This window comes from Trypanosoma brucei, chromosome 4 (assembly GCF_000210295.1).
Source record: "Trypanosoma brucei gambiense DAL972 chromosome 4, complete sequence".
Taxonomy (NCBI): domain Eukaryota; phylum Euglenozoa; class Kinetoplastea; order Trypanosomatida; family Trypanosomatidae; genus Trypanosoma; species Trypanosoma brucei.
Genome location: NC_026737.1, coordinates 790131 through 815730, shown reverse-complemented (window position 1 = coordinate 815730; position 25600 = coordinate 790131). Strand labels below are relative to the sequence as shown.

The following is a 25600-nucleotide window of genomic DNA, read 5'->3' as shown; positions in this document are numbered from 1 at the left end:
AGAAAGGTGGCATCCTTTTCTGTGGTTCACTTTTGTATGAATTAAGCGTGTAACATGATGAAAGGAATTACTTTAATGCTTGCTGCCATTTCGGCTCTGATGGTGGAGGCTTTGGCAGAAGGGGACTGCAAAGAGGAAGCAAACTCAACCCTGAGAGAAATCGACTGTGTTGTAAAGAAGCTTAATTGGATGATCAATGTGACAGAGGATCTACTCTTAAGAACTAGAGTACACGCGGAAGAGATACATGGAAAGAGGTATTTACTTGAGGCAAGGTACGCAGCATGGAAGGAACTATTCTTATACGTAAAACAATTTATGAGAAAGGATGAAAGTAATGAAATGAAGGAAATACTGAATGAGATGGGAAGTGTTTTTGAGGCAGAAAGCTACTTGCAGAAGAAATTTGACCTCAATGTTTCTTACCTGGAAAAAAGGATGATCGCCGTTGTAAGAACTGGCACGAAGTATGCGGCTACGATGGAGGAGATGTACAGGATTGGGTTGGAGGCAGTATGTGTAGCAAGCAAATCGCATAACTATTGCGGGAATAATAGGACGGTGGTTACATGCGGAAAGACCTTTGCTGGAGAGGGTCTTTCTGATATCATTACTGAATTTGACAGCGACACCAGTGGTCATATAGATTTGAGGTTTCACAATGGGACAGTGCAAAGCAATGGCGGAAACAAGCTGGCTGACAGGATTGATATGGCATCCACAACTTTTGGGCGGATCCTCAAGCACCAAGGAATAAAGTCTAGCTTAAGGGTTCACGCAGAAACAAATGACTATGGTTTAGTAGAAAAAGTAAATGCAATAAAGCTCCTCAGGTTTTTTGTTACGCCTCTAAGAGAAATCAACGAGATCACCTCCAAAATTGAAGCCATACCTTCCAAGTTGTCAGAACGCGCTTTCAGAATTGACACCCTCTCTGGGAAACTCCAGTCCCTCCTCAGCAGCATAACCGCACCCACAACCCAAGATTGAAAAAAATACAAGCGTTTGCTCTGTTCACTTCTTCCGTTTTCACCAGGTTCCATACACAGCCACAACTCTCACCACCACCAACTCATTCATTATATGCGCTCCTTGTGGATTCCAACAGCTTCACATACAATGCATGTGAGCATAAATATACGAATGTGTGTGCATATGTGTTTGCTTATTGTAACCACATGCCTGTGATAGTGCTGCGCTCCCTACGCGTGTTTTTGAGTGATTAGATATTGTGTCGCCAAAGAGTTATATTTACCTGAATAACAATTTGTTGTGAGAACTTGGAAGCGCACACTTTTGAAACTCCTTTTGGCTTGTTTTAGGTATGAAGGTGATAATATGATTCCAGCTGGAACAGGACTGATTGTGTTTAGTTTGGTGGCGGTGTGTGTTTATGGTGAGATAAGGGGTGATGGCAGGGGCAAGGCACTAACTCAAAGTGATGCAGATGCCATTTGCAATGTTGTTAGGGAGTTGAGGGAGCTGAGAAATAATGTAACATATAATATAAAATTCGCGGAGAAAACAGTGAAAGACTGTGAAAAAATTGTGGCTCACTCCAGTGCACGCGTCGAAGCGAAGAAAATGCTGGTACAGATTTTGAGAGAAGTAACTCCGGAAGAAGATGAAAACCTAACGATTATAGAAAAGTTGTTGAGTGATATGGGAGTGCTGAAGAATGAATTAAGAAATGTAGTTACGGAAATGCACCTGTCGCTTGGATATATAAGGTCATCGTCTTGGAACCTTGTGAATATGTCTGACTCGTATGCATACTGGATAAAGGATATGGTAGAGAGTTTTTCCCACGCGGCACTTAGCACTGGGTGTTGTTGTCTTGTGGTGGATGGGGGAGCAACGGGAGATTGCATAAAGGACGGTAAACGTGGAATAGTTCCAAAAGATTGCACCGTTTATCCAATAGCACAGAGTGAAAGTGTTATCGCCGATTACAACAATCCACTCGCTAACGAACTCACTTTAACGATGGGAAATGCAGGAAACTACAGAAACCACGTGGGTTATGGTTGCTACATCACAACAACTAATAGTTCATACATCAGAGGAAGAAAATCACTCATTTATGAGCTTTCAGGCGGACTCTTTAATACAAGCGAAAACGCACTAATTTCTAACTTTTCTTCCATTGGAGAAGAATTTCAGCACCTAATTGGTCAACTGAACGCCAACGTTGGAATGATTTCTGCAGGAAATACCTCTATAACAGGCCAAAAGGCCACACTTGATAGTTTGTTTCTGAAGCTTGAAGAGGAAGTCAGAAGTATTCTGAAAGGGAGAGAAACAACAATGGAACTTACGGAAAAATTAGGAACTATGAAAGACATTCCCTGGTATGATAAGGAGAGTAATGTGATTGATGGTGTGAAGACGAAGCCAAATCTATCAGGGGTAACTATGCTTCTTTTCGTCTTTGTGGTATTTGGGAAATAGTTGAGAAAGTGTGTAATTTTCAAAAATATTTGTGCAGTTGACAGTTCCCTGTTCCCTCCGTTTTTGTGGTGTTTCTCAGAAAGGTGGCATCCTTTTCTGTGGTTCATTTTTGTGGAATAGCCACGTAGGATGATGAGATCAGTTGCAGTAATATTTGCTGCAATTATTTTTGTGTTGGCGGAGGGCAGGGCACCAGAAATATCCAAAGACGAATCACTCACAACTCTTCAGCAAATCGACTGCGTCGTGAAAAAGCTTAGTCTGATGATCAATGTGACAGAGGATCTACTCTTAAGAACTAGAGTGCGTGCAGAAGAGATATATGGAAAGAGGTATTCGGCGGAGGAAAAATATACAATGTGGGAAGGATTATTTGTGCACATAAAACGATTTATGAAGAGAGAGAATAGTAATGAAATGAAGGAAATACTGAATGAGATGGGAAGTGTTTTTGAAGCAGAAAGCTACTTACGGAAGAAATTTGAGGTTGCTGTTTCACATTTAGAGGAAAAAGTGATGAATGTCGTAAGCACTGGCATCAGATATGCAGCCACAATGGAAGAAATGTACAGAGTTGGATTGGAGGCAGTGTGTATTGTAAATTCCACACTTAACTATTGTGGGGATAATAGTACACACGTTACGTGTGATAGGGTCTTCTTTGGGAAGCATCTTTCTGAAATTGTCAGCGAATTCGACCGTGGCACAAATGAGCATATCGATTTATCATTCACCAGTGGCACGTGGCAAAGCTTCGGAGGCAACAAATTGGCCGATAAAGTTAATACAGCGTCCACCTCCCTTGGGCTCGTCCTCAGACACAGAGGAATAAGGAGCAGTTTTGGTAAAGATAATGTCCAAACGAATAAATTTCGCTCAGTAGAAATTGTGAACGCATCAGATCTTCTCAAGTTGTTAATCACACCTCTGAGAGAAATCAACAACATCATCTCCCAAATCGAATCTGTGCCTTCCCAGTTGTTGGAACGCGCTTCCAGAATTGACACCCTCTCTGGGAGACTCCGATCCATCTTCAATAACCTTAGAGTGTCTTCAATATAATAACAAGAGGCTGTGGATACAATTTTTGTCGTTTGTGTTCCTTTCCTTCGCAACCTTAACATTTGGAGCACTGTTGTCATAGGTTCCCCCTTTTCTCGTTCCATACGCTTTTATTTTCAGAAGTGCAAGCACACGACAGCAACGATCACTCGAGCACATGCACAACTGCACGCATACCGCCGTTTGAGTTTTAATTTTATACGCAAAATGTATTTTCATATCCTCTGTCTTTTTCGAGAGAGGGTACAGTAGCAACAAAAGACCTCATTGTGTTGAGGTTATGAAAGAAAATGAAAACACAGGTTGTATGGATGTATACTTTTCTTTTATATCCACCTTTTAATATTTTTTTGTGTGTGTGCGTGTGTGTGGAATAAATAAAACGCTGCGTGTAAGAATGAGGTAGGGGGGGGAGTGATAGTTTCGTCCGCGACAGCTGTACCGAGGTTATACGAACACTATGGAAGAGAAGGGGAAAGAGTATTACTAGATCACAGGAGGTCAGAACAGATATACTGCTAAGAAGCGAATAGAACTTTCTAACCACGGGTGAAAAGTACATGGTTCATAGCAGTAAAACGTGCTAATGCACGGTCAAAGGCAGAAAAAGGTCAAAAAGACTAACTCTGGAAATTCACTATAGGGAAGAGGCCCTGTGACCCCGTTCGGAAAACCTAAAACATTTAAAGACATAACAGCTGGTATAACGTGTGAAAATGATATCTCTAGGATGGGAGAGTTCAGTCTGGGAAATTTCTGAACTCAATAAGAAGGGAAATCGCTCCGAAAAGTGGGAATAAAGGACTTCAAAGTCGGGTTGGTGAAAACAGGCATGCGACCTATTGCTTGGTAAGGGGGATGCTATTTCGGAGGTATGCATTGATGGAAAAAGAATACGTCACTTTCGCATCACAGGAGTCAGTCGTACCGACAAATTCTAAACCGTTGAGCGAAAACGCCATCTAAAGAAAAATTCTCCGAAACAAACGATTCGAAGTAATTATTGAAGACCGTAGAAGGCGTAACGGAAAGGGCCTTTAGTGGAGTTAACGAGGAAAAAAAAAGCAGCAAATAGGTTTTTGCTTATCACAAAAATTTCGGAAAAATCCAAGAAAACTGCATGATCTCAGTAAAGTGTGTGCGAACGGTGGTTGGAGGAAATTAACCGTAGACCTTTTTCGTGGGCATTTCGCCATTAGTTTGAGAGGTTTCGAAAAAAAAATTAACCCATTCTTTTACAAAAACTCAAACTTTTTATCAAAGAGAAAAGAAAGCGGTCTGTTGATAGCATTTTGTGTGCAGCGAAGGAACAGCAAGAATGTGAAAGCTGCGTTGCAGGTATTTCGGGTGTGTGTGCGTGTGTGTGTGTGGGGGGGGGCGTTTTCGATTTTTATACTATCTACCGACTAGGATATTTGCTGGAAGCACGTTAATCATACACTATCAGTGGGCCTTTCTGTAGTTTTCTTTCTATTTCATATGGCTTCACCAGTGGTAGAGGAAAATTTTCGGTACAATGCTTTTTGTTACTGTGTCTTATTGGTGTGAGGGCAAATCCATTTTCTTTATTCTTTTCAGCTTTTTCTGATACTTTCTTGAATAACCTTGTAGCCTGGTAATGTGAAGCAACAAATATGCGTCAGGTAGGGATGCGTGACTATAACTAATATCGTGCAGCAAACAATCAGTGCTCTTTTTAGGGGGGAAAAAGCAAGGCGATAGACGTGTGCAGAATTGTGCACAGAAAAAGAATTTTGAAGAGTCGGTCAAAGGCACGATTTTTCCTCATTTTGTGTTTGCCATCCACCTTCGTCACTTAGATCACTTTCAGCCTCTTTTTTAAGTCGCTCAGCATTTTCCTAGTCCACCTTCTCGTTTCACTCCTTTTGCGCACTGCTTCTGCGGCAGAAAAAGGACGTTGCCTGTTCTCACCATCGACAGCGGTATCGGCAGCATCTTTTGATTTGGTTGCCACTCTTTATCCCACAGCTTCGGCCAGCACAGGTCTTTTACCCATGTTTAGATTTTGGCACGTGCTTGGAGGAGGACACAACCCTTTATTAAAATTTTATATACTGTAGCTTAAACGGGTTTTACGGGAAACGAACCGGCAGCCGGTGAAAAGATGGTCACCCGCTCACTTCATTTTCTGCCTCATATTGTTCGCGTAGTGCCTTTGTGGTTGAACACTAGCACATTGAATGAAAATAATTCACATTTTATTCTTACATTATTTCGTTTCTTCGCTATTTCGTGCATGGTTGTGGCGTACACGCGTTTAATGGGGACACTTACCTGTACACATTTTGTAGGGAGGTGCGAGAGTTGGACGGTATTTGGAACCGTGTTTAGGAAAGCTCTATTGCGCATATTTGTTTTTGCTATATTTCTCCCTGTAGTTGTATATATATATTTTATCTCTCCCATATTATGAACGCGCGGTTCGTTGCATCATCCACATTTCTACAATGTTCCGTTTTTCTGCTGGTGCTTTTGCATATTCTTCTACATTTCAAAGGATTTATTAATGTCCTCACTTTCCTCCCCTTTCCTATGCCTTTTGTTCCGAAACTTCCAACACCTGAAGGAACTGCCTAATTCCCATCGTAAACCCCTATCCCTATAAGTGACAATTATTCCTTCAGGCGGCAATAACGTTTATCCCTCATATTCTGCGGAATCCTATTCCAAGGCAGCATTCCGGGTGATATGTGGGGTATTTAAGTTTCCTCCTTCGTCGAATTGCTACTCCATTGCCTTTCTGCAAACCTTCAAACTATCTCTTCCATGCAACCTTCCAGTAGTGGTCAGGTGATTCCAGATTTGGCCACAGGAACATATTGACACGAGTGTGTTCCACCACTCCTGAGCGAGTTTCGGTTTAACCGGCACTCTTCCAGTTTCCATTTTGTTACGAGCCTTGCATTCTACCTGTGCTATTCTCTGCCGATTTTGACACTCGTCGACCCCTAGAAGGGTTTGCTATATCAATGTTCCGAAAATACAGGCATCATTTTGCATTTCACCTCTTCGCCGCGTGGATGTATGTCCCCTTCAAAACGCAAAAGAAGCCTTCCTTTTCCCCCAAAAAAATTTGAAGGGACAGTCCCTTACCATATGCCAGTATGTGAATCACAGTTGCCTCTGATGTCTTCTCCACAACAGGAGTTGTCCCTACACGCCCACGGGAACATGCAAGAGCGTGCAAGGGACCATAAAGATATCGGTTCCCACATCAGGGAGCCAATATCGTTTCCACTTCTCCCATTACCCCAACAACCAACAGCCGGCGAGCTGCCATGTCTCCCTGATGACAGGGTACGAACAGTCATTTGGCCTCCCCTTTAATGATGTACTCAACCCACCATTACTCTGCGATTTCTGACGACTCCAGGGAAGATATGAATCTCAACCGCATGGAATGTAATAGGATTTGTGAAATATGACGATAGCACAATGTAAATCAGCCCTTAAAAGGAATACGGAAGGACTCCATGGTTAAATTCAGGATATAAACTCTAATAATTATTTAAATAAGAAACGAGAAAGGTTCTTGAAAAAAAAGTTTTAGGAGAGGCTCGAAAAAAAAAGGTGAATTGCAAAACGTAACAAGACGATAAAGGAAAAAAAAAAGATACAAACTTGTGAGAAACCAAGGGCTAGCGTTGATTCTAGGATTTTCATCGGAAAATCTCACTTTACTTCCTTTCTGGTGGCTTCCACTGTTTCCTGGAGGTCATTCACATTCCGGGGATATATGGCAGCAGCCGCTTCCGACACCGATGGCTCTGTACCAACAGCGTGAGGGGATGCTCACCTTTACAAATCTCACACTCGCCCCTCGGAAAAATAACACTCTTATACTACATAGAAATATACGGTAAAGTGGATCTAAAAAACAAGAATAAAGTCTCCGAGTCGGAGCATTCTTTCATTTTCATTCCCTTCACGATTCCTTATTCAACGCTACCTTATTTTTACTTCTTTCCATACTTTTCCCATAACGATTAATCTTCTTAACCGTTGAAATAAATACAATTATGGATATTCCATTTAATTTTGTACGAACTCCACACACCGTGTACACGTACATCCCGTTATTCCGTCCAGTCCTCCAGGCAACCCATATTCAATGGCGTTCGCATGGGGAAACGGTGTTGTTTCAGCTATTATTGCAGCGGATGCCTCGTGTATACACCAAACTCCTTCAGTGGGACGACATAACAACAGTATAATACGGTACTTTCACAGTGAGTAATTATTTCGAAAGTATATTGTTGTGCTCGCATAGAAGAAGCGGATGTAAGCTTCCCAGCGCCAATTTACAGAATGAGTGTGCTGGATGGAAACTGATTTCCGGCCGTTAAAAGGGATTCCTTACAGAATGAGTGTGCTGGATGGAAACTGATTTCCGGCCGTTAAAAGGGATTCCGTAATGTGACGGGAGCCGCTGCGAGCGTGGCGCAGTCGGCAGCGCGTGGGTTTCATAATCCCAAGGTCGTGAGTTCGAGCCTCACCGATCGCACATTTTTTACTGCGGGAGTAAGTTTATAACAGAAATTCACCCACGAAATCGGGGGCGGTGGCGGTGTGGCCGAGTGGTCTAAGGCGCCAGATTTAGGCTCTGGTCTCTAGGGGCGTGGGTTCGAACCCCACCACCGTCAGTCGTTTTCGTGTTTAAATCAATTGAACTGAGGAAATGATACAAAAATTGCCGGGAAGGGCAAGCGCTGATGGTCTAGGTGGTTATGACGTCGCTTTAACACGGCGAAGGTCTCGGGTTCGAGTCCCGATCGGCGTAGGTTTTCGTCATTTCTCTGTTTCCCTCAATTTTGCTGCCGTGAAATTTTAATGTTCGGATGAAAGGGGAAGAGGGATTGAGATTGTGCGTGCGTGTGTGTGTGGCCTGCGGTGGTGACATTTGGGACGGAAACGAATGAAAGGAAAAGGGGTTGCTGTTTTATTTACTAATGAAGCAGCATATCCATTATTTCTTACACCGAAAGTAACACCCCCATCAACTAAAACGTTTGTCAGTGAACGACTCGTCTCTTTTTGCTCTTTGCCTTGCTTTGCTTTTTCTTTTATTGGGTTGGTTGAGAAAGCGATGCTAAAATACCAGAAAGGCAGGGAGAGGACGACCCCCATACCAACAGAGTTCAAACATCACCTCACGAGGCTGCAACGTGTGGCGGGCTCTTGCGGTGCTGAAGCAAACATTCCATCAAATGCCCCACTGGTCATTATAGAAGGCATTGGACCCATGCTGTCGTGGGAAACTGGAACTGGGCTGGGAAAGGAACAGTGACAGGAGGGAAAATAAGGGGAAAACAAATGTGTGCAATATGTCCTTTCTTTTCATGGTTTTGGAGGTGGTCTCGGTAAGGTTCCTTTTCTGGCCGTTGCTTCCGGAATGTGTTTGCACGATCTCATTTATTTCACGATGGACTGCTATTTCAAGTGACGGGAATGCGGCGCTTCAGAAGCAAAAAAGTTGGACTCCTCACGGATTCGTAACGCAATGGCGCGCGTATAGCCGATATCCCTCGAGGGCCATGTGTGAATTCCGATATTCACATACGTAAAGTGTGTCAAACCTCACAATGGCGTTCCTTGAGCACTCTCTGTCCACTTTCGCGTCCCAACCTTTTTATTGTTTTGGAACTGCACCGTTGTCTTAGATCGGGGAGAGGGAAACAGAAATAATTCAGCACCACTACGACACCGCTGTGATTTCTCCACTTGCTCCATAATGCAACGCTTTATTGCACTTCTTCACATCCATCGGAATCCGGCAAACAGGGGAAATGACCGAAACCCATGTCAGTTTGAACGGTCGAGAGGAAGTCAGCGAACAAAAAATACCCTCTTGAAACACTTCGGCGACGCCGCAACTGAGTGTCAGGGTGGGTTGCGATCCAACGAAAGGCATGAAAGTATCATATGCATTTGGCCCAGGCGCATTTCCTTAACATTTACTATTTAATGGTGTGAAGAAGAGATAAAATGTAATAAATTTAACGTCGGCTTCAAATGCAGGCGTGTGAAGGGTAATGCCATCAACTGAAGCTCGGGTGGGAGGGTAATTTTCGACGGAGGAGGTGGGCGGAAATGAACGCTTTGCCTGTGAGAATTTCATACGAATAATTGTGATCGTGCGCGTTTGGGTGGGGATGGGAATAAGGATGGAGTCAACAGCCCGTCAATTCCTAAGCACTAAGAGCCCCACAGCAAGGGCAACCAACACAACGATAGAAGCAACGATTCCACGCAGCTGCGCCCTGCTTGCGTTGGTGGTTTTGTTACCCAAATTCTCGCTAACGTCACCACAGTTCTTGCGCAATGCCTCTGCTTCCTCGTTCAATTTTTTTAAATCTTTCTGGTACTCGCTGTTGAACAATTCCTTGTATACCGGCACACGCTCCACATTATAGCGATGACTTTCTGCAGCCAGAGCCCTTCGACTCTCTGCAGTTGCCGTCATCCCGCCCAACCCACTTTCCTCACTGACCATGAATGAAAGCAAACCAGTGATTATTGTCCGCACCCCCCACATTGGGCTCCACTCTTCCGGATGAAAATCAGTTATGGTAAGGCAAATGGGACTGTTAATAACAAACCGTCCACTCGGCGTCAGCATAATTATTTTGGGTGCCTTCATCGGATATTCAGGTGGGAACCTCAGCTCCCCAACGTATCGACCACCTTCATAAGGCGTCTGAGGTAGTCCATCGAGGGTGAAATACCACGTGAAAATGCTTTCCGACGAAGGAGCAGCGTTACAATACGGTGGAGGGTCCAGGGTGATGTCGCGTAACTCCTTCTGCAAGCGACGCACACCGGATGCCGCTGGCGGCGCCGGCATCTGAGATACCTTTTTCTTTTTTTAAAAACAAGAAAAGGAACAGCAACAACAACAACAACCACAAAAAGGCAGCAATGTATCGCGGGTTAAGTCACCGGCAGAGGTAGTCAAAGCAAGAGAATCCGCTCTTACACGCATACAAGGCTTAGCTTCACAAGGGAAGAGCAATTTGACAAGCACACATGCGAACTCAGTCGGAGCAATATATGACCGACATGATCGCTACACCTTTCGTTACATTTCAGCAGCAGCTCTACGACAACTTTTGTTCAGCATTGCTAAAACTCACATGCAACCAACCACCAACATATGCGCACAAGATATACCGCAACTCCTCGCAACCGAATAAGCGCATCAATTTCAGCGTTTGTTCAACTCGCCGCATTACCCTCAAGGCTGTTTATTTGCCGTGTAAATTCAGGCACCCTCCGTATCTGCTTATGTAGAGGCAATGCGCCTCTCCATTCAATTAAGTTAACTTTAATCAAATTGGTGGCTCAAACCATCGTCCAAACCACAACGGCCTGCTGCGCGCTCCAAATGAATTGCGCTTATGTTAACTGTCACTGCCTTTATTGGATTGAAGAACGGCGTCAAGAATCCCGCGCCAAGCAGGCGGGGTGGAGCCGTGACTGTTGTTGTTGTTGTTATTGTCATCGTCATCATCATCATCATCCTTAGGGAAAACGAGTGGAACGGCGGGAACACCTCTTGGCATGTGATCCACCTTTTCTATGCGTGGCGGTGTGTAACGTACCGTAAGTTTTGGGAGTCTCAACTCCTCTGGGAAGTGAAGGGTACACAGTTCTATTTCATTCCCGCTGCTGCTTATCACAACTTGATTTGTTTTTTCATTACCACATGGAACGAAAACAATATTTTCCTCATTTTTGTTGCCGGAACCATCGGGTTGCGCGCCAGAAGTTTTGTTGGCATCGGCAGGCCGGAACTCCAATCCGGCTCTCGGAACTTGACGGAACGCTGCTGAATAAAATGTTGGGTTCCGGCCGCTTTGCTTTGCGAAAAGCGAAGATGATTTACACTCGAATGAGATGTGATTCCGGGAGATGTACTTGTCGTTAAGTTGCTGTCCAGGAGGAAGTTCCTTTCCGCGGCCGAAGCGAAAAGAGACATTCGGTTTATCAATTTTAACGATGACGCCATCGCTTCGTTCAATTGTCCAGCTTCCTGTGGTACTCATTCCAACCTTTTATTGACGGATATGTGTGTGTGTGTGTGTGAAGTTAAATAAAGAGATGAGGTAAAGGACGTAAAGGCATCACTGTTTTCAGCCTCATGTTATTGTGAATGTGCCATACTCACGGGTTGCATGTGCAAAAGAAAGCAAAACACAAAAACAAGCAACATCAATCAATAAAATCCCCCCTGGGAACAGCCACGTTCCCCAAAGCAGAAGGTTAAAATGTGCTTCGTCCTGTTTGCCTTTCTTCTTTTATGCGGACGACAAAGCAAAACAGAACAAGTGAGTAAAAATAAGGAAAACAACAACAACAAAGGGAGCGAGCACCAAATCTCGCATGGATTTTACGCAAGGATTTTTTTTCTCTCACGGCCGAATGGTGGCAACTCCACAACAACAACAACAACAACAAAAAAAAGAAACGACAGACTTAAGTGCGGTAACTACTGCCAAGACATGAAACCATTCCCCACCAGTGAGACTATAATCCCTTATTCACGTGAACTCACTAACAGAAAAAAAAGAGAGAAAAAAAAAAGAAAACACAAGCATCACAAAAGCGATGAATATACAAAGAAAGGAAGAAAGAAAGAAATAAAAAAAAAAAAAAGGAGAATCAGGGGCTAAAACGGAATTTCATGACAAATTCGAGTGGTGTCTACATTCTACGAAATCCGTTCCCAGATGTGTTTCTCCGAAGTAAAGGAATATGTTTCCTCCTTCCTTTTATTCTCTCCTTCACCAGACTGAATTAAATGTTGGGCAGAACTGTGCGGTTCACTTCCTCACGTCGTGTTATCAACGTTAATAACAATATTATTATTACTGTTGCCAATACTATTATTATTATTATTAATTTTCTTTTTGATGAGTTGGACGTGTGTTGAAGGGTTTGTGCGATGGCCTCTTCGTGTTGACGCAAAACACACACATTCCAGAAAACAAAACAAAACAACTCAACAGGTTTGAAGCGCATTACTTCCGCCCGACTGTAAAATTGGAATGATAAATAAAAGAAGAAAAAAGAAATATGAGGTGGGCGTTATGACTACAAATGGGCATAATCGCACGTGCGTGTTGAATTGAATTTCACAACGGCGGCTGCCGAAAAGCATGTTGCCGTGCGGATAAAAATGAAGCATTAACAACAGGTGAATCAGAAAAAAAAAAGTGTTGAAGAACAGGTGAAGGAAAGCGATTAGGTAGATTAATACAACAAAGAGAGACAAATGAACAAGTCAACAGCGAAGAAAAAAAAAAATTATGAAATTATTCAACACACGCGCTTGTGCTCATTTATTTTATTTTCAACACCTCCCTCTCACCTTGCACATATCCCATTAATCAACTCCCATTGGTGCATATTTTCTCCTCCCTCTGTTTTCTTTTCTTCTACTTGCCCTTCATTCCTCTCCTCCCCATTGAAAGGTCAACGACGGAAACAAAAAAGAAAAAACAAAACAAAACAAAGGGAGCCTAATACGAACACAAATCCAGTTCCATGTTTGTCTTGAATGTGACGTATCGGGAGGTTACAAAACTGAGCCCATGGAGGGAAATCGTGAGCGAATTGATCCGCATGACCGCCATAGCGCTCCAACGAGAAATTCCATGGCATGGCAAAGTTCCCGTGTAGTTGCCAGACACTCTATGCGATGTTGCTCCCCAACATTACCACCAATCATGGGAAATATATCGTGCGAGGATATGATATTCCCAACGTGTTTGTTAATACTCCGCAAATCCACGTTGAACTTTTTTCGCGCTAATGTTATTCCCGGAGCTCCAAAACCCACAGCTTGAATTCCCATCTTGGCTCCAACAATTGAGGCAACGGCACCACCTAATGAGTGGCCCGTCAAGATAACATGCTTCGGCCTCTTTGACCTACTGCCAATGTAGCGGATGTGATTATAAACGTCTGCAAAAAAGTCACGGCGATAGTTATTACTCACGCACTGGAGTTTGTTATTTTTATCATCTGCTTTACTCTCTGCAATGAGGGATTCCCAAGTCCCGTACTGGAAGTTTCCATCCGACCGGAGTGAAGCCAGTCCAATCAAGTCTGCGATTAGGTGCGAGGGTAAAATTCCTGCCCCAGGAACGAAATTAGATAAGAGATGATACAAAACAACCTCAAAAAACATGTTGAAGTCGACAAGGAAATCAATAGCCGATGTCATATCGGTTCCGCGAATGGCAACCACGGAGAGATCGTGTTTGGCACTATAAAAGTCGAAATAACCATTCCATTCTGTGGGCTTCGTGGAAGAATCCACGGCTACGCAATCCATTCCATGACGCTCGCGCATGATCCAGTCTGTCTCCATGTGTGTATTCATAAAATGCAGCATTTGACGCACTTCCTCTTCAGTTGAAAGGTATGTGGCCAGCGCAAGTAATGAAACTTCCCATACTGAAGCGCCATGGAACTCTCGTGCGCACAGCGACGCATACCAATCCGTATTAAACGCCGTTGTATTGCCCCATTGAAATGCGGCGTGTGCAGGCGTCATGGCGGAGGTAACAGGTGGCGACAATGGATTTGCACTTGCATTCCTAGAGAGTAAATGCATGCGCACCACAATATGATCGATAGTCAAAATTTCGCCCCCCTCCGATATCCGTAAGCGGACGGGCCATTTACGTAATTCTGGAAAAGCTGCCTGAAGTATTACACCTGCCACAAGTAGAGCGAAGAAAGTTAAGAGGATTGACGTAATCGTACGAAGCAGCAGCCGGCCCGTCCGAAAATGTTTACCACCCAAATAGTTCGGTTTCTGTGCGTGTAACACCCTCGGAAACGCGTACGCGAGGAAAACTGCCTTTTTGGAAAGACTCCTCGACTCACCGATTCGTTCGATCACCACACGCTGCAGTGGTATTTCCTTTCCATCCGATATTAACCGCATCCGTTCCATATCTCCTGATACACCAAGGCTTACGGTGTTCAGGTGCCGTGATTTGTTTTCGTGCGCCTCTTCCAGCACTTTAGCGAGATCTGGCGGCGCTACGGTTCCGTCATCTTCCCGTTTCCAAAGCACGGAACCGGCTTCTGTCACCTCAAATTCCCTCGCAATGTCTATAGAGCGGTATATTAGAAGAACGCTGACTCCCACAAGCAAACACACCGTCATCCAGTGGTGCCTAAAGTAATACATGGAATAAAGCAGCACTCCTTCGTAAGGTAGGATAAAGGCAATTGTGTGGGACGCGGCCGCACGGTGGTGGGACAACCACCGCACCGAGCGGTGAAAGTTAACCGCTACGATTGAAATTGAAAGCACTGCGTGCACCATAACGTGAGGTATGAGTAAATACATCAAAGTCTCCAGCAGCATGGATAGCGCCCGCAATGGACCATCATGATATGTTGTGAACACGCCGAGCGCAATCACCATATAACCCGTGGCGTACCGGATATAGAAAACACGTTTCCGCCACCATGTATCGAAGAAATATTCCAGAAATGATCCATCCTTTCCATCCGCTGTGTCTTTTTTTGAGTTGAGTAACCGCAACCCCGGCGGCGAACAAGTAAATGCTGACACTACAACGAATGTTAAGTCAATAAAAATGATTAACCACACATTTAATGCCACATTGCCCTCGCGGTCTGGCCATGCGACGAGCAAGTCGGTATGAAAACCTGAAAGCACAAGTGTACCAAGAAGGAAAAGCACCACAAGAAAGGTACAACATCGCCAGCGGTCCTCCATCATGAAACGCAGGCGCGCTGCCAAAAGTGGATAATCCCGCTGCTCATACGTACACCAACTATCCACCATGCTTTCCATGAAGCAGTTGAGTGCCTTATGACCTAAAGTGGCCACTGCAATACTTAGCGTGGTGAAGGGTAACATGCAAATAATTATTTGATAGAGCCCAAGTGCAAGTGTTACGATGCGTGAGGCATCATATGGCTGTTTTTCCATTTCCTGCGCAACCGGAGTAACGAGCACCCAAACAATACGTGCCAATGCGCTATGAGTGATGGCCACAACTAATGCCACAGGAGGTAAATAATATAACGCAAAGATGCAGCGTAGCAGCGGATCGAAGCACATGACAAGTTCATTAGGAAGACAAACGTGCCACATGGCGGTTTGAAATGTGTTCCATACGTCTCGTACCTTCCCAATATCCAAATGACGGCGCTCTCGCGTTTCATTCAAACTTGAAACTGTTTTTTTTTTCCCCATAGTTTTGGTGTCTCCCTGCATCTTTTCTTTTCTTTTTTTTTTTTATTGAAAAAAAGAAAGTTTCCTCTTTGTTTAAAAGATAACTAATTATTTGTTTTCCCCACCCACCCAGAAGATTCCTCCCCCTACGTTGGGATAACAGGACTTACTGATCTACGGGTGAAGGTTGGCACCTACGTGACCTTAACGCGGCAAAAAATAAAATAAAATAATAATAAGTAAATAATAGCAGAAGTCGACGTTGAAACAAGAAAATGAAGATGTCGGAACAGTTACCGAAAACTACGAGGAAATAATGCCTGAGCACTCAAACATACATAAAAAACAAAATAAAACAAAATCAACATGCGACAACGCTGTAGCGACTGAGACAAACCAAATCATACAGACGCCCACACAACTAATTGCAACTTGTGCTCTCCAGGCAGCTGTCCCTCCCTCCCTCTTTTCTCTTCTCTTTTTTTCTTTTCTTCTTTTGTCTACGCCTTTCCGTAACATGAGAAAAAAGCAGTAGCTAAAACGGAACGAAACAAACAGAAGCAGGCCACTTATTTAGCGTCCCACTCGTTTATTCTCTTCATTCGATTTTTTTATCGTTTTTCTTATTTATTCGAAAACGTAGTGAATTCCCTTTTTTTTTTCCGCTGTATTATATTTGACCCCCTTTCTATGATCCATGCGATGTTTACTGCCCGGAGAGAAAAGAAGAGGAGGGGGAAAAAAAAGGGCGCGAATCCGCGTAAGGTCAAATAAGCACAAGTGAAATTCAGGTGTGGGTTGGACAATCTACTCCAGCTCACCCCCAAAACAAAAACGCACACGTAAATAAAGATAAGCAAATATACATATATTACTTAGCTATTTTTATTTCATGTTTTCACCCATAGGCCCACGGATGTTTGGACGACATGCTTAGAACTGATACTGGCTGAGATGAAGCTAACCAAACAACATTTCCCCTTTGAAGTTTACAACGCCAACTTAAAACTTCAACCGTAATAACAATAACCATAACAACAACAACATTAAAAGAACAAATACCCTTTAAGTTGACCATCTGCTCTGCCATAACCCTCTTCGGCCACTTCGTATCTTATATTTTTGTTACGTGTTGTTAAGTAATGACTAGTTTGTTAAATGAAAACACTTTCTGTACCGTCACACGCCATGCACGATATGAAAACAAAATGAAAGAAGAATAACAAGGCCGAAAATGCAACACACACACACACACACACACACACACACACACACACACACACACACACACACACACACACACACACACACACACACACACACACACACACACACACACACACACACACACACACACACACACACACACACACACACACACACACACACACACACACACACACACACACACACACACACACACACACACACAGACAACGGAAAAACAAAAAGAAAGGAAGGAAAAAGTAAAAATGAAAAAGAAACTGGCTGCGGGAAGCGAAACATGCACACTGAACGGTACAGAAAAAGAGAAAGAGAAAAACAAGCCAAACAAGAAATAAACACAACAACAATCGGATGAATGATTGCAAAAGAGAAAAAAAAGTGATAACAATAATAATAATAAGGAGGGATCATGAAATTATGGTTGTAATGCAGATGATATGAGGAAATAAATTTAAAAAAAAGAAGCAAACACTAACTGAACGCCAACGCACGGCGAGAAGCACATCGGAGGACTTCATTCATTCATTCAATTCATTCATTCGCTTTCTTTTCTCGTTTTCCCCCTTCTTCTTTTTCTATATTATTATTAATATTATTTCCTTGATGCTTTCCTACATCCTTGATGCCCGCTTGGAACTCATTTGGATTTTTTTATAGACGTTAACCATGTGATTTCGCGCCTCCCGCTCTTCCTCCTCTTTTACTTTTATGAGGGGGCGCAGTAACTTCTTCAACTGCTCCGTCACTGGCTGCAATTGCGTTTCCAGACCATTTGGTGGTATTGGAAGGATGTACACGAGGTCCTTTTCTTCGGTACGCGACTTGAGACCAATGAATTCCATAATGCTGGTGAAGGCACTCTTCAGCGCAACACTTCCACAGGATTGTATATGCACAACAAGTCGCTTCTCATTGCATAGTTCCAAGGCCCATTTCTGACATGCCAACAACAGTGGTCTCCTACGAAGCAGATGTTCTACATGTGTTTCAGCAACGGCAGCCACTGCAACGCTGACAACATATAGGGACTCTACAAATGGATAGAGGATACCGGTAATGAATCGAAACCGGCGTGTGAAGTGAATCACGATATCTTCGCTGTCATGCAAGCGGGGTTCACTCGCAACCGCATATGGGTCACCTTTTTTCACCTTGTTGGTGCTTTCGGCGGAACCGCCTCCTTCTAAAGTAACTGTCCCATCGTTGTGGATGTCATCGTGAGCGAGTAGCCGTGTTACAGCATATTTGAACCATGATGCATATGTATATGGGCACCAAGGAAGGTAGTCCTGAAACTCCCCTGCGAGCAACGTGCGCAGCAGCTCACATTCACGCTTCAAGAGATCAGTTGACACACGCGCTGTTTTTTTGTTGTCGCTGAGCTCCCCTGACGCACGCGCTACTAACGCCACAACGCCTTCGTCCACAAACACATGGATTAACTGGTTGCTGCAGATGGCCACGCCCAATGGAGCCCTGCTGTCTTGGCGCATAGCCACCCATGTCTCACCAGCTTCAACCCGCGTCTCTACAAACTCCGCAAGATGAAAGAGAGCCATGCGAGAAAGTTCCTCACCGTTATTATTTACACAATCTTCACTGACGTGAGCTCTTCTCCTAATAATGTGGTCACGGAGCCACAACATCTTAGCTTGCGCCTCCCGAAGTGACATGCACCCTGCCGGAGGGGAAAGGGTTCCGAGAACTGCAGCGAGCAATGCCGTTGGCGTAATGATTGTATTGTCTTGTAGAGTGTGCGTTACGTGCCACGCGATGTTCGTTAAAACCTGCTTAGGGATATGGGACGGACTACGTGCTCCCTCGCCATCGCTACTTTTGTTAGGTGCTGCGGCTGTAACTCCTCCTGTTACCGGCTCAAACCCCTCGGGGCATTGGCTTGGATTGTGGCAGAAGGATCGCAATGAGAGGGGTTCGGCAACATGGACATGAATCTTCCCATGCCTCCTGCTGAGCACGGAACTTGCACGCACAAGGTTTCCAACACTCTCCCTTGGTTTTGACAACCCGAGCTGCTCCGCCGCATACAACTTCGTTTCTAGTAGTTCATCATAAGACAAACTGACTGGAAGGATGCAAGCGTCATCGATAGCCTCTTGTGCGTTAACCAAGGTGTCGGCAATGAACTTTAGGACCCCGAGCATGGGGCGTTGTGTTTTGCCCGTGCGGCTTCGAGTTCCTTCAATGAAGAATTCGATCATTTGCTTTCGAAGGACAAGGTTGTGAATGTACTCTTTAAAGAGTGCAGTGTACAGGGGATCGTCGCGGAATGTCCGCCGTATGAAAAAGGCGCCGCTACCACGCATCAATTTAGTTATCTGGCCCATTCGAAGGAAATCATCACCTGCACATACGTGCGGTAGGGTCAGACCCATCACCAGGAGCAAATAGGTCATTATGATGAAATCTATATATGACCTGTGTGCTGGTAGCAACATGACATGGGTCCTCGGTTGCGTAGTTGCAGCATGGAGCCGTTCGAAGGCGGAGGCGTTCAGGCTCACTCTGTCGAAGAGCCTGAACAGCGCCTTCCGCACCATGAGGCCGAAGACGCGGACATTGAGCTGATTCAGATTATCACCCATACCGCGCAAGATTGCTGTCGCCCGCCTCAAGACATCTTCCTCCGTTACGCCCTCTGCTTTTGCAGTTTTCTTAACCACCTGAATTATACTTGGGCGCTGAAGTATACACGCCAATGACTCTTCTGTGAGCCCGGGTTCTGCCGCTACAAGCACCCCGTTCGGCCGTAAACCTGAGCGCTGTGCCCACCGAACACTTTCTGGGAAGAATCGAGTGAGGAGACAGTTCCGCGGAGCCCGCTGCGGGCCGTAAAATATGATGTCGTTATGATACAAAGGAAGAGGCGGAGGGACCACAGTTGGATGCCCTGCGATCTGGCGTGCCGCATGCTCCAGCACGGATTGGGCAATAACCTTCACAAAAACATCCCACCTTATGCAACTCAACGAGATGTACGGGTAGAGAGGCCGTAACGCGACATCTTGTTCTACAGCCCGAAGCAAGTCACTGTAAAACCCCGCCGTGTTGGGCTTCCCCTGCTTGTTCACCCGCTCGCCATCATGTTGTCCTGTTGGCTCAGAGTGTTGAGTCAACTTTACCATATTGTGGATGCGCGTGTCAATGTTCGTTAATGTCCCACAAACCTTCCTAGCTACATTTGAATGGGGATAGTGCTCCATCAACTGCTTCCGCCGCCGCGCCGCGGCATTATCATAGTAGCACCGAAAAGGCATCATTGTCGATGTGCCATAGTTCACCCAATTCATAAAGTCTGCATTCAGCTGCAGCGCTGGCGAGGTATCAAACAGCCAACGTAACTGGGATTCCTTCAGTGCGAGAAGACCCACACGACCATAATAATCCATCAGGTATTGAGCAAACATGCCCCACACGAAAGCGCTGTCACTGGGAGAGCCTATAATAATAGTGGCGCTCGTACCCCCACAGACTGCTGCAGGACCCCCTTTCAAACGCTGCAGGAATGCAATCAGAGCAGTACTGATAGCAGCATCAAGGGGCATAACACATACGGGGTCCATAAAACCGAACGGAAGTCGCTTTACCGTTCCCAGAGCCACGCCGAGCGCAACACACTCCAGAACCCCGCATACGACATCGCATTCCCGCACGACCGAAGCAGCAAGCTGGTGGTTGAAGGCCGGGGGAGCGAAACTTGGCACAATGCACGAGAGGACGCACCAATTGCTGAGATGCCGAGCAGTTTCGCAGACTGAGTTTCGTGTGGATTCGTCTGCCAGAATAATAAGCCGAGGAACGCCACACGGTCCTGTGAGGACACCCGATGCGCCAATGCCGAAGCTGGTGGCACCAAACATGTTGGAAAGGGAACGAAGAGCAAGATGGGCGGCGTCCTTTTCAGCACTCCACGCCGACACATACACAAACAAGTCATCTTCCACGCTTGGTGCAAAAGTCTGCGCTCGCGGATTGCTGGCCGCATCCGCGGTAAAAAAGATACGACTGGCGATGTTACTGCCGTCAGCTAAATCCCGACACACTGCAGATAACGAGGAAAGTGACGAGCACGAGGTGCCGTCCGGTGCAACACCTGCCTCGGCCGGAATGAGGACGCGCGGGCTATCCAGTTTACTGGCAACAACAACGTTTCCACGCTTCTCACACCACCCATTGGAGAGTGCCGAAAGACATGGCAGCGTTGCGCATGTTACGGCCGTTACCGCGTTGAGCCACGGTGATCCATAGTCAGAAAGAATAACAATGCGTCGGAAGGGCACATTGTGGGGAATGGAGTGTGTGGTCCCGTTACCTTGTTTCATAGTGCTAGACGATGCGTTCAATATAGAAGTTGTGCTAAATAGACTTTAGGGGGCGTTGAAGCAGCAGCAGTAGCGACAGGAGAGGCGATGCGGGCTTATTTTCTCCCGTGGAGGGTGAGTGGTTAACACGAAAACATGATGATTATCCGAAATGCACTGTTGGTCAAATAAGAAGAGGGACGTGACGGCGACAATGGTGTGTATGCACGCAGTCTGGGACAGGACTGGTTAAGAAGGCCTCCAAACACGCTGTCTCGCCACTTTCTCCTCCCGTGCTACTCGGCATCAATTTTTGTCCAACACTGTCACCAGCAGAGAGACTTAAAGAAAAAAGAGACGGACGTGGAAGCAAGTCAAAGAGAAAATCGAGGTAACGCGGCGGCATCCCAGCGTTTGATGTGGGCTTTTACGCGCGGCAGACGTCCAATACACACGCACAAGTATATATAAATGTATATTGACCTGCGGTGCACGTTTTTCCATTATCTGTCACCTACAGGACCGCACCGCATGCAGGACTTCCCGCAGGTTCAAAACGGTTCTCCTGCCTTTAATTAACCAAAACATTAAACGGGTTCACAGCTGCCTAAAAACACCAAGAAGTAACGACCCCAACGCCTGGATGTTCTCCACCCGCAGCAGACGCCGGCGATGCGCTCCACGTTTTTGTCTCGCCACTATAATGTGCGTATGTGCTTGCTTGCAGCACGGCTCCCCGAAGAGTGATGTTGAGGAGCATGCTTGTCCCTTGGAGGGAAGCAAACAGGATCATTTGGAACATCCCTTCCTCCCTTTCACACTAAAAGTTTCCCGTTTATTTTACGCCGTCTTAATTTTGTCCTTTGTGCTTGCTTGCTCGCAATCGTGTGAAAGCTACTTCGCATGTGGCATTAGAGGCCCCGCGCCCAAGGGCACCTCCGAAAACGTTAGTAGCAGACCAAAGCCATCGAAAAGGTGCCGCTGGACCGAGTGAAGTGCCACCTTGGCTGCCTGGACAGAGCCAAACGTTATTTGGAAGACACCAGCATGAAACTTAATGTCTTCGGCATCGAAAATACCCTTAAACAACCCCTCGACAAACGCTGTTGAAAGGATGATGTTATCGCCCAGTCGAAGTGTTGTCGTAAGTCTATTCGGATCATGTGGTGCAAGCCTCACCACCATCTCTACGGGACCGTTGACTTCATCCGGTTTCACGGTATCACCGAGAATTTCCACAAAAGTCATTGAGGCAGCCCACACAGCGAAGAGCTCTGCAGAGCGATGGGTGGTGAACTGTACCCCAACGACACCGCCGTCGCGAGTAACACATTCGATTGCCCCAAAGTGTCGTGCGTAGTCGATCATTCGACTCTTGAATGACTCCATAAGTGAATCCTTCGGTATGGGTGTGGCGACTCGTACACACCTTTTGCCGTTGTACCTTTCACCCTTGCTTAAATGCTCCTGAACGTCGTCAATTCGGGACGCAAAATGGTCAGAGTACTCGCCCCAATAAGCATTCCAAGCTTCACCATCAATGTGCCGCGCCAACCCATTGGGACTCGTAGTTTCACCGCTTTCCTTTGTCCTTTGGCTTCCCTCAAGCTGCGTCGTTCCACGATAAATGGCACCTTCAGTGCTCCTTCGCATAAACGCTTTCCATGCAAAAGGTTCATCGATATTAGGCTGGCGGATCCTGTGTGCTGCCTGCGGCGTATGACGACTGTAAGAGCGGTTCATGGGGTCCAAATTCCCATGATGCTGGTAACCGCCTTGGGTTTGAGGGTAAGAGGGGGCCCCAAACATTTCCTTATGATATGGCTGCCCTCCCGCCCTCATTGGCCTGTAAGGCCTACCACTTCCCCAGCCACCGTTACCATCCCTCAATTTTGGTGGCTGAAACCCGCTAAATGCGTTCCACATCTTATCGCAGCGAAGAAAAGGAACTATTTGAATATCTCGCTATATATATATATATATATATATATATATATATCCGCGTGTGTACGTGGCGATGTGCTTATCAGGTTAACGATGACCTTTCTTAGTGTGTCCGTACAAGCTGCTACTATTAAGATTTTACTGCCGCTTATGTGAAATCGTGTTGATCACGCGCACCCACTGCTGCGAAAGACAAGCAGGGGCCTAGTGGCAAAAACAAAAGTAGCAAGCAGACACTTCATTAACACCAGCATATATATTAGAAGAAAAACGCTAACTAGCTGAGACAGAGGAGTATGTGTGTGTTCTTACGGAGGTTGTAAAAAAAACTTGTCATTATTTAATTTCACGTTACTTTTTGTTTTCATATCCCCTCCAGCTGAAGTGGGGAGCGTGGGTTGACGTACGGCACTAAACCAAGTGGCCGTACTACCTGCTCTTCACATCCGTCCGTGGCGTTTCGGCGCATCTGTGGGTTTCACTCCTCTCCTACCCCCTCCTCCATATCGTACTCATAGTTGTACTCGTCATCGAAGTCGCAGTCGTGATTATTGCTTATGTCTTTAGCCTTAACTGCGGCCATTTTGCGCTGCTTGCGGTTAACTAGAACCTCTTCGTCACTACCTTCCTGGGCCTCCACCTCAACCTCCTTCTTTGATGATGCGGGTTGTTGTGACTGCTGCTGAGCTCCCTGGCGCCGTTTGGCTTTCTTTTTCCCCCGTTTGTTCTTGTCATCGTCGTGGTCATCCAGCGCGCAAGGATTATCAAGACCCAGTTTGCTTAGCGCCGTCTTCACATCGGAGATCTCCTTATCATCCACAACCCCCGGCCCTGTCGATGACAAATCAGCTGTGAGTGGCGTGCCTTGTTCTTCCTGTGGTGTGTCATCATTCTTCTGGAGTGAATATTTTGCGTTCTTCTGCTTCCGGCCACTCTTTTCCCCTTTCTTTCCCCCTTTGTTGTTGTTGTTCAGACATTGTGTGGGATTACTGCTGCTACCGGTTTGATGGCTACCGCCTCCGCCACCTACCGACTTGTCAGCAGCGTTCGTGTGAGCGTTAGCCCGAGCTATCAAATCTGCATCCATCACATCCACTTCACCTACATCCATCGCAACACTGTCTATCATGTGCACCGTCGCACCATGTGGTAACTCGTCCTTGACAAAAATTTCAAGATCTCGAAAAAGATGTGGCTGTAAGAGGATGAGCAGAGAATATTTCCCCGCTCCATGAACCGTTTCATCTTGGCAGGTCTCCCCCGGTTCCTCAAGTATGGTCGCTCTATTGCTTTCACACCATTCCGTCACCTTCTTCAGAGATTGCTCGTCCACTGTTGTGCACCGGAGTTTCATTGGAGCTCGTGCGATCGGTATGATCTGTGCGTCCATAAGCCTATGAATGAGCGCAAGTGCTTGTTTTTTCGCCGGTTGATCCAACCTCACTGCGGCACCTATGGAGCGCAGAGCCTGCTTAATGACCTGTGCGGGGAAGGGCCGCTGTGTAACTTCATTCACGCACTTCTGCGATATGATCAGTGCTATATCTGTGAACATTTGATTCACTTCAACTTCACGTTCGTGTTGCGCCACCTGAAGTTCGCCATGGACGAGGATGTACTTGAGTGCATCCTCTTCCGTGGTTCCTTTGCCAAACACCGCTTGGATATCTTTTTCAGAAGCGAAGAGACCACGTGAAATATTGGTAAAAACGCGGTCGATCTGAAGAACTTCATCTAACCGCGTTTCAACCCCATTACGGTACGATATCACCTTGTTTTTGTAACAGGCAATTTCCAGCTTATGACCATTTTTTGTATATCGCACTGCAGCAACGTTTGTGTGGCGCCGTTGCGACAGCGGGACCTGCATGCGCGCGCTCATGGTCGACTATATTTAGTTTCCGGTATCCTGTTTACCGTTTAGCGGCCTCCTGCTTTGGCACCCGCACGTATCGAAATGGTGAGAGGAACCCCCTAAACGGATGAAGGGACGCTGCTTTTAGTTGTGGAAATAATAATACACACTCTCCAAGACTTCCCCCTCCCTATGACCGCTTCCTGTCTTCTCTACTGCTGGCTCGCTAGCTGGCTACGGGAAGTTGGAATCGAGGCGGGATCGTACCTTTAAGAAAGAGTTGACTGTAAAAGGAGGCTTCACGCACGAGAAGGGACGCAAGAGTAGGGAAAAGAAGAGGCATTCAGAGTTTGTCATCGCGCGATTAGACAGGCACGAAAGTGGTATCGCAATGGGGAACAGGCAGATGGAACCGTGTGTGCGCGCTGAAAACGCACACGCATAGGGCTGCGCGTCACATCAACGAAGCACAGTCTAAAGCTGCACCCACATATA

The 25600-nt window shown here is 45.8% G+C and overlaps 13 protein-coding genes and 3 non-coding genes across 16 annotated transcripts; 8 read left to right on the top strand and 8 right to left on the bottom strand.

Annotated features, from left to right (window-relative positions):
- Nucleotides 1-54: 54 nt before the first annotated feature.
- On the top strand, nt 55-990 carry TbgDal_IV3270 (hypothetical protein, conserved; the record flags this gene model as incomplete). The annotated part of the gene is made up of 1 exon (XM_011774613.1): nt 55-990. The coding sequence occupies one exon, from the start codon at nt 55-57 to the stop codon at nt 988-990; it is 936 nt and encodes a 311-aa protein (XP_011772915.1).
- A 348-nt stretch (nt 991-1338) lies between these two features.
- TbgDal_IV3260 (ESAG11-related protein, putative) lies at nt 1339-2451 on the top strand (the record flags this gene model as incomplete). Its single annotated transcript, XM_011774612.1, has 1 exon — nt 1339-2451. The coding sequence occupies one exon, from the start codon at nt 1339-1341 to the stop codon at nt 2449-2451; it is 1113 nt and encodes a 370-aa protein (XP_011772914.1).
- A 129-nt stretch (nt 2452-2580) lies between these two features.
- On the top strand, nt 2581-3513 carry TbgDal_IV3250 (hypothetical protein, conserved; the record flags this gene model as incomplete). Its single annotated transcript, XM_011774611.1, has 1 exon — nt 2581-3513. One exon carries the CDS (start codon nt 2581-2583, stop codon nt 3511-3513), a length of 933 nt encoding a protein of 310 aa, XP_011772913.1.
- A 196-nt stretch (nt 3514-3709) lies between these two features.
- TbgDal_IV3240 (hypothetical protein, unlikely) lies at nt 3710-4075 on the bottom strand (the record flags this gene model as incomplete). The annotated part of the gene is made up of 1 exon (XM_011774610.1): nt 3710-4075. One exon carries the CDS (start codon nt 4073-4075, stop codon nt 3710-3712), a length of 366 nt encoding a protein of 121 aa, XP_011772912.1.
- Nucleotides 4076-5638: 1563 nt separating this feature from the next.
- On the top strand, nt 5639-5947 carry TbgDal_IV3230 (hypothetical protein, unlikely; the record flags this gene model as incomplete). Its single annotated transcript, XM_011774609.1, has 1 exon — nt 5639-5947. The coding sequence occupies one exon, from the start codon at nt 5639-5641 to the stop codon at nt 5945-5947; it is 309 nt and encodes a 102-aa protein (XP_011772911.1).
- Nucleotides 5948-7965: 2018 nt separating this feature from the next.
- On the top strand, nt 7966-8038 carry TbgDal_IVtMet01. The gene has a single exon. It is a non-coding gene; the product is annotated as a tRNA-Met (tRNA).
- Nucleotides 8039-8097: 59 nt separating this feature from the next.
- Nucleotides 8098-8177, top strand: TbgDal_IVtLeu01. The gene has a single exon. It is a non-coding gene; the product is annotated as a tRNA-Leu (tRNA).
- A 63-nt stretch (nt 8178-8240) lies between these two features.
- On the top strand, nt 8241-8314 carry TbgDal_IVtVal01. Its single transcript has one exon. It is a non-coding gene; the product is annotated as a tRNA-Val (tRNA).
- A 1401-nt stretch (nt 8315-9715) lies between these two features.
- TbgDal_IV3220 (ubiquitin carrier protein, putative) lies at nt 9716-10378 on the bottom strand (the record flags this gene model as incomplete). The annotated part of the gene is made up of 1 exon (XM_011774608.1): nt 9716-10378. One exon carries the CDS (start codon nt 10376-10378, stop codon nt 9716-9718), a length of 663 nt encoding a protein of 220 aa, XP_011772910.1.
- A 556-nt stretch (nt 10379-10934) lies between these two features.
- TbgDal_IV3210 (hypothetical protein, conserved) lies at nt 10935-11579 on the bottom strand (the record flags this gene model as incomplete). Its single annotated transcript, XM_011774607.1, has 1 exon — nt 10935-11579. The coding sequence occupies one exon, from the start codon at nt 11577-11579 to the stop codon at nt 10935-10937; it is 645 nt and encodes a 214-aa protein (XP_011772909.1).
- Nucleotides 11580-11801: 222 nt separating this feature from the next.
- Nucleotides 11802-12206, top strand: TbgDal_IV3200 (hypothetical protein, unlikely; the record flags this gene model as incomplete). The annotated part of the gene is made up of 1 exon (XM_011774606.1): nt 11802-12206. One exon carries the CDS (start codon nt 11802-11804, stop codon nt 12204-12206), a length of 405 nt encoding a protein of 134 aa, XP_011772908.1.
- Nucleotides 12207-13111: 905 nt separating this feature from the next.
- Nucleotides 13112-15802, bottom strand: TbgDal_IV3190 (hypothetical protein, conserved; the record flags this gene model as incomplete). Its single annotated transcript, XM_011774605.1, has 1 exon — nt 13112-15802. The coding sequence occupies one exon, from the start codon at nt 15800-15802 to the stop codon at nt 13112-13114; it is 2691 nt and encodes an 896-aa protein (XP_011772907.1).
- A 1137-nt stretch (nt 15803-16939) lies between these two features.
- On the bottom strand, nt 16940-17398 carry TbgDal_IV3180 (T. brucei spp.-specific protein; the record flags this gene model as incomplete). Its single annotated transcript, XM_011774604.1, has 1 exon — nt 16940-17398. The coding sequence occupies one exon, from the start codon at nt 17396-17398 to the stop codon at nt 16940-16942; it is 459 nt and encodes a 152-aa protein (XP_011772906.1).
- A 200-nt stretch (nt 17399-17598) lies between these two features.
- TbgDal_IV3170 (dihydroxyacetone phosphate acyltransferase,putative) lies at nt 17599-21327 on the bottom strand (the record flags this gene model as incomplete). The annotated part of the gene is made up of 1 exon (XM_011774603.1): nt 17599-21327. One exon carries the CDS (start codon nt 21325-21327, stop codon nt 17599-17601), a length of 3729 nt encoding a protein of 1242 aa, XP_011772905.1.
- An 873-nt stretch (nt 21328-22200) lies between these two features.
- TbgDal_IV3160 (hypothetical protein, conserved) lies at nt 22201-23232 on the bottom strand (the record flags this gene model as incomplete). Its single annotated transcript, XM_011774602.1, has 1 exon — nt 22201-23232. One exon carries the CDS (start codon nt 23230-23232, stop codon nt 22201-22203), a length of 1032 nt encoding a protein of 343 aa, XP_011772904.1.
- Nucleotides 23233-23728: 496 nt separating this feature from the next.
- TbgDal_IV3150 (hypothetical protein, conserved) lies at nt 23729-25132 on the bottom strand (the record flags this gene model as incomplete). The annotated part of the gene is made up of 1 exon (XM_011774601.1): nt 23729-25132. One exon carries the CDS (start codon nt 25130-25132, stop codon nt 23729-23731), a length of 1404 nt encoding a protein of 467 aa, XP_011772903.1.
- Nucleotides 25133-25600: the final 468 nt, after the last annotated feature.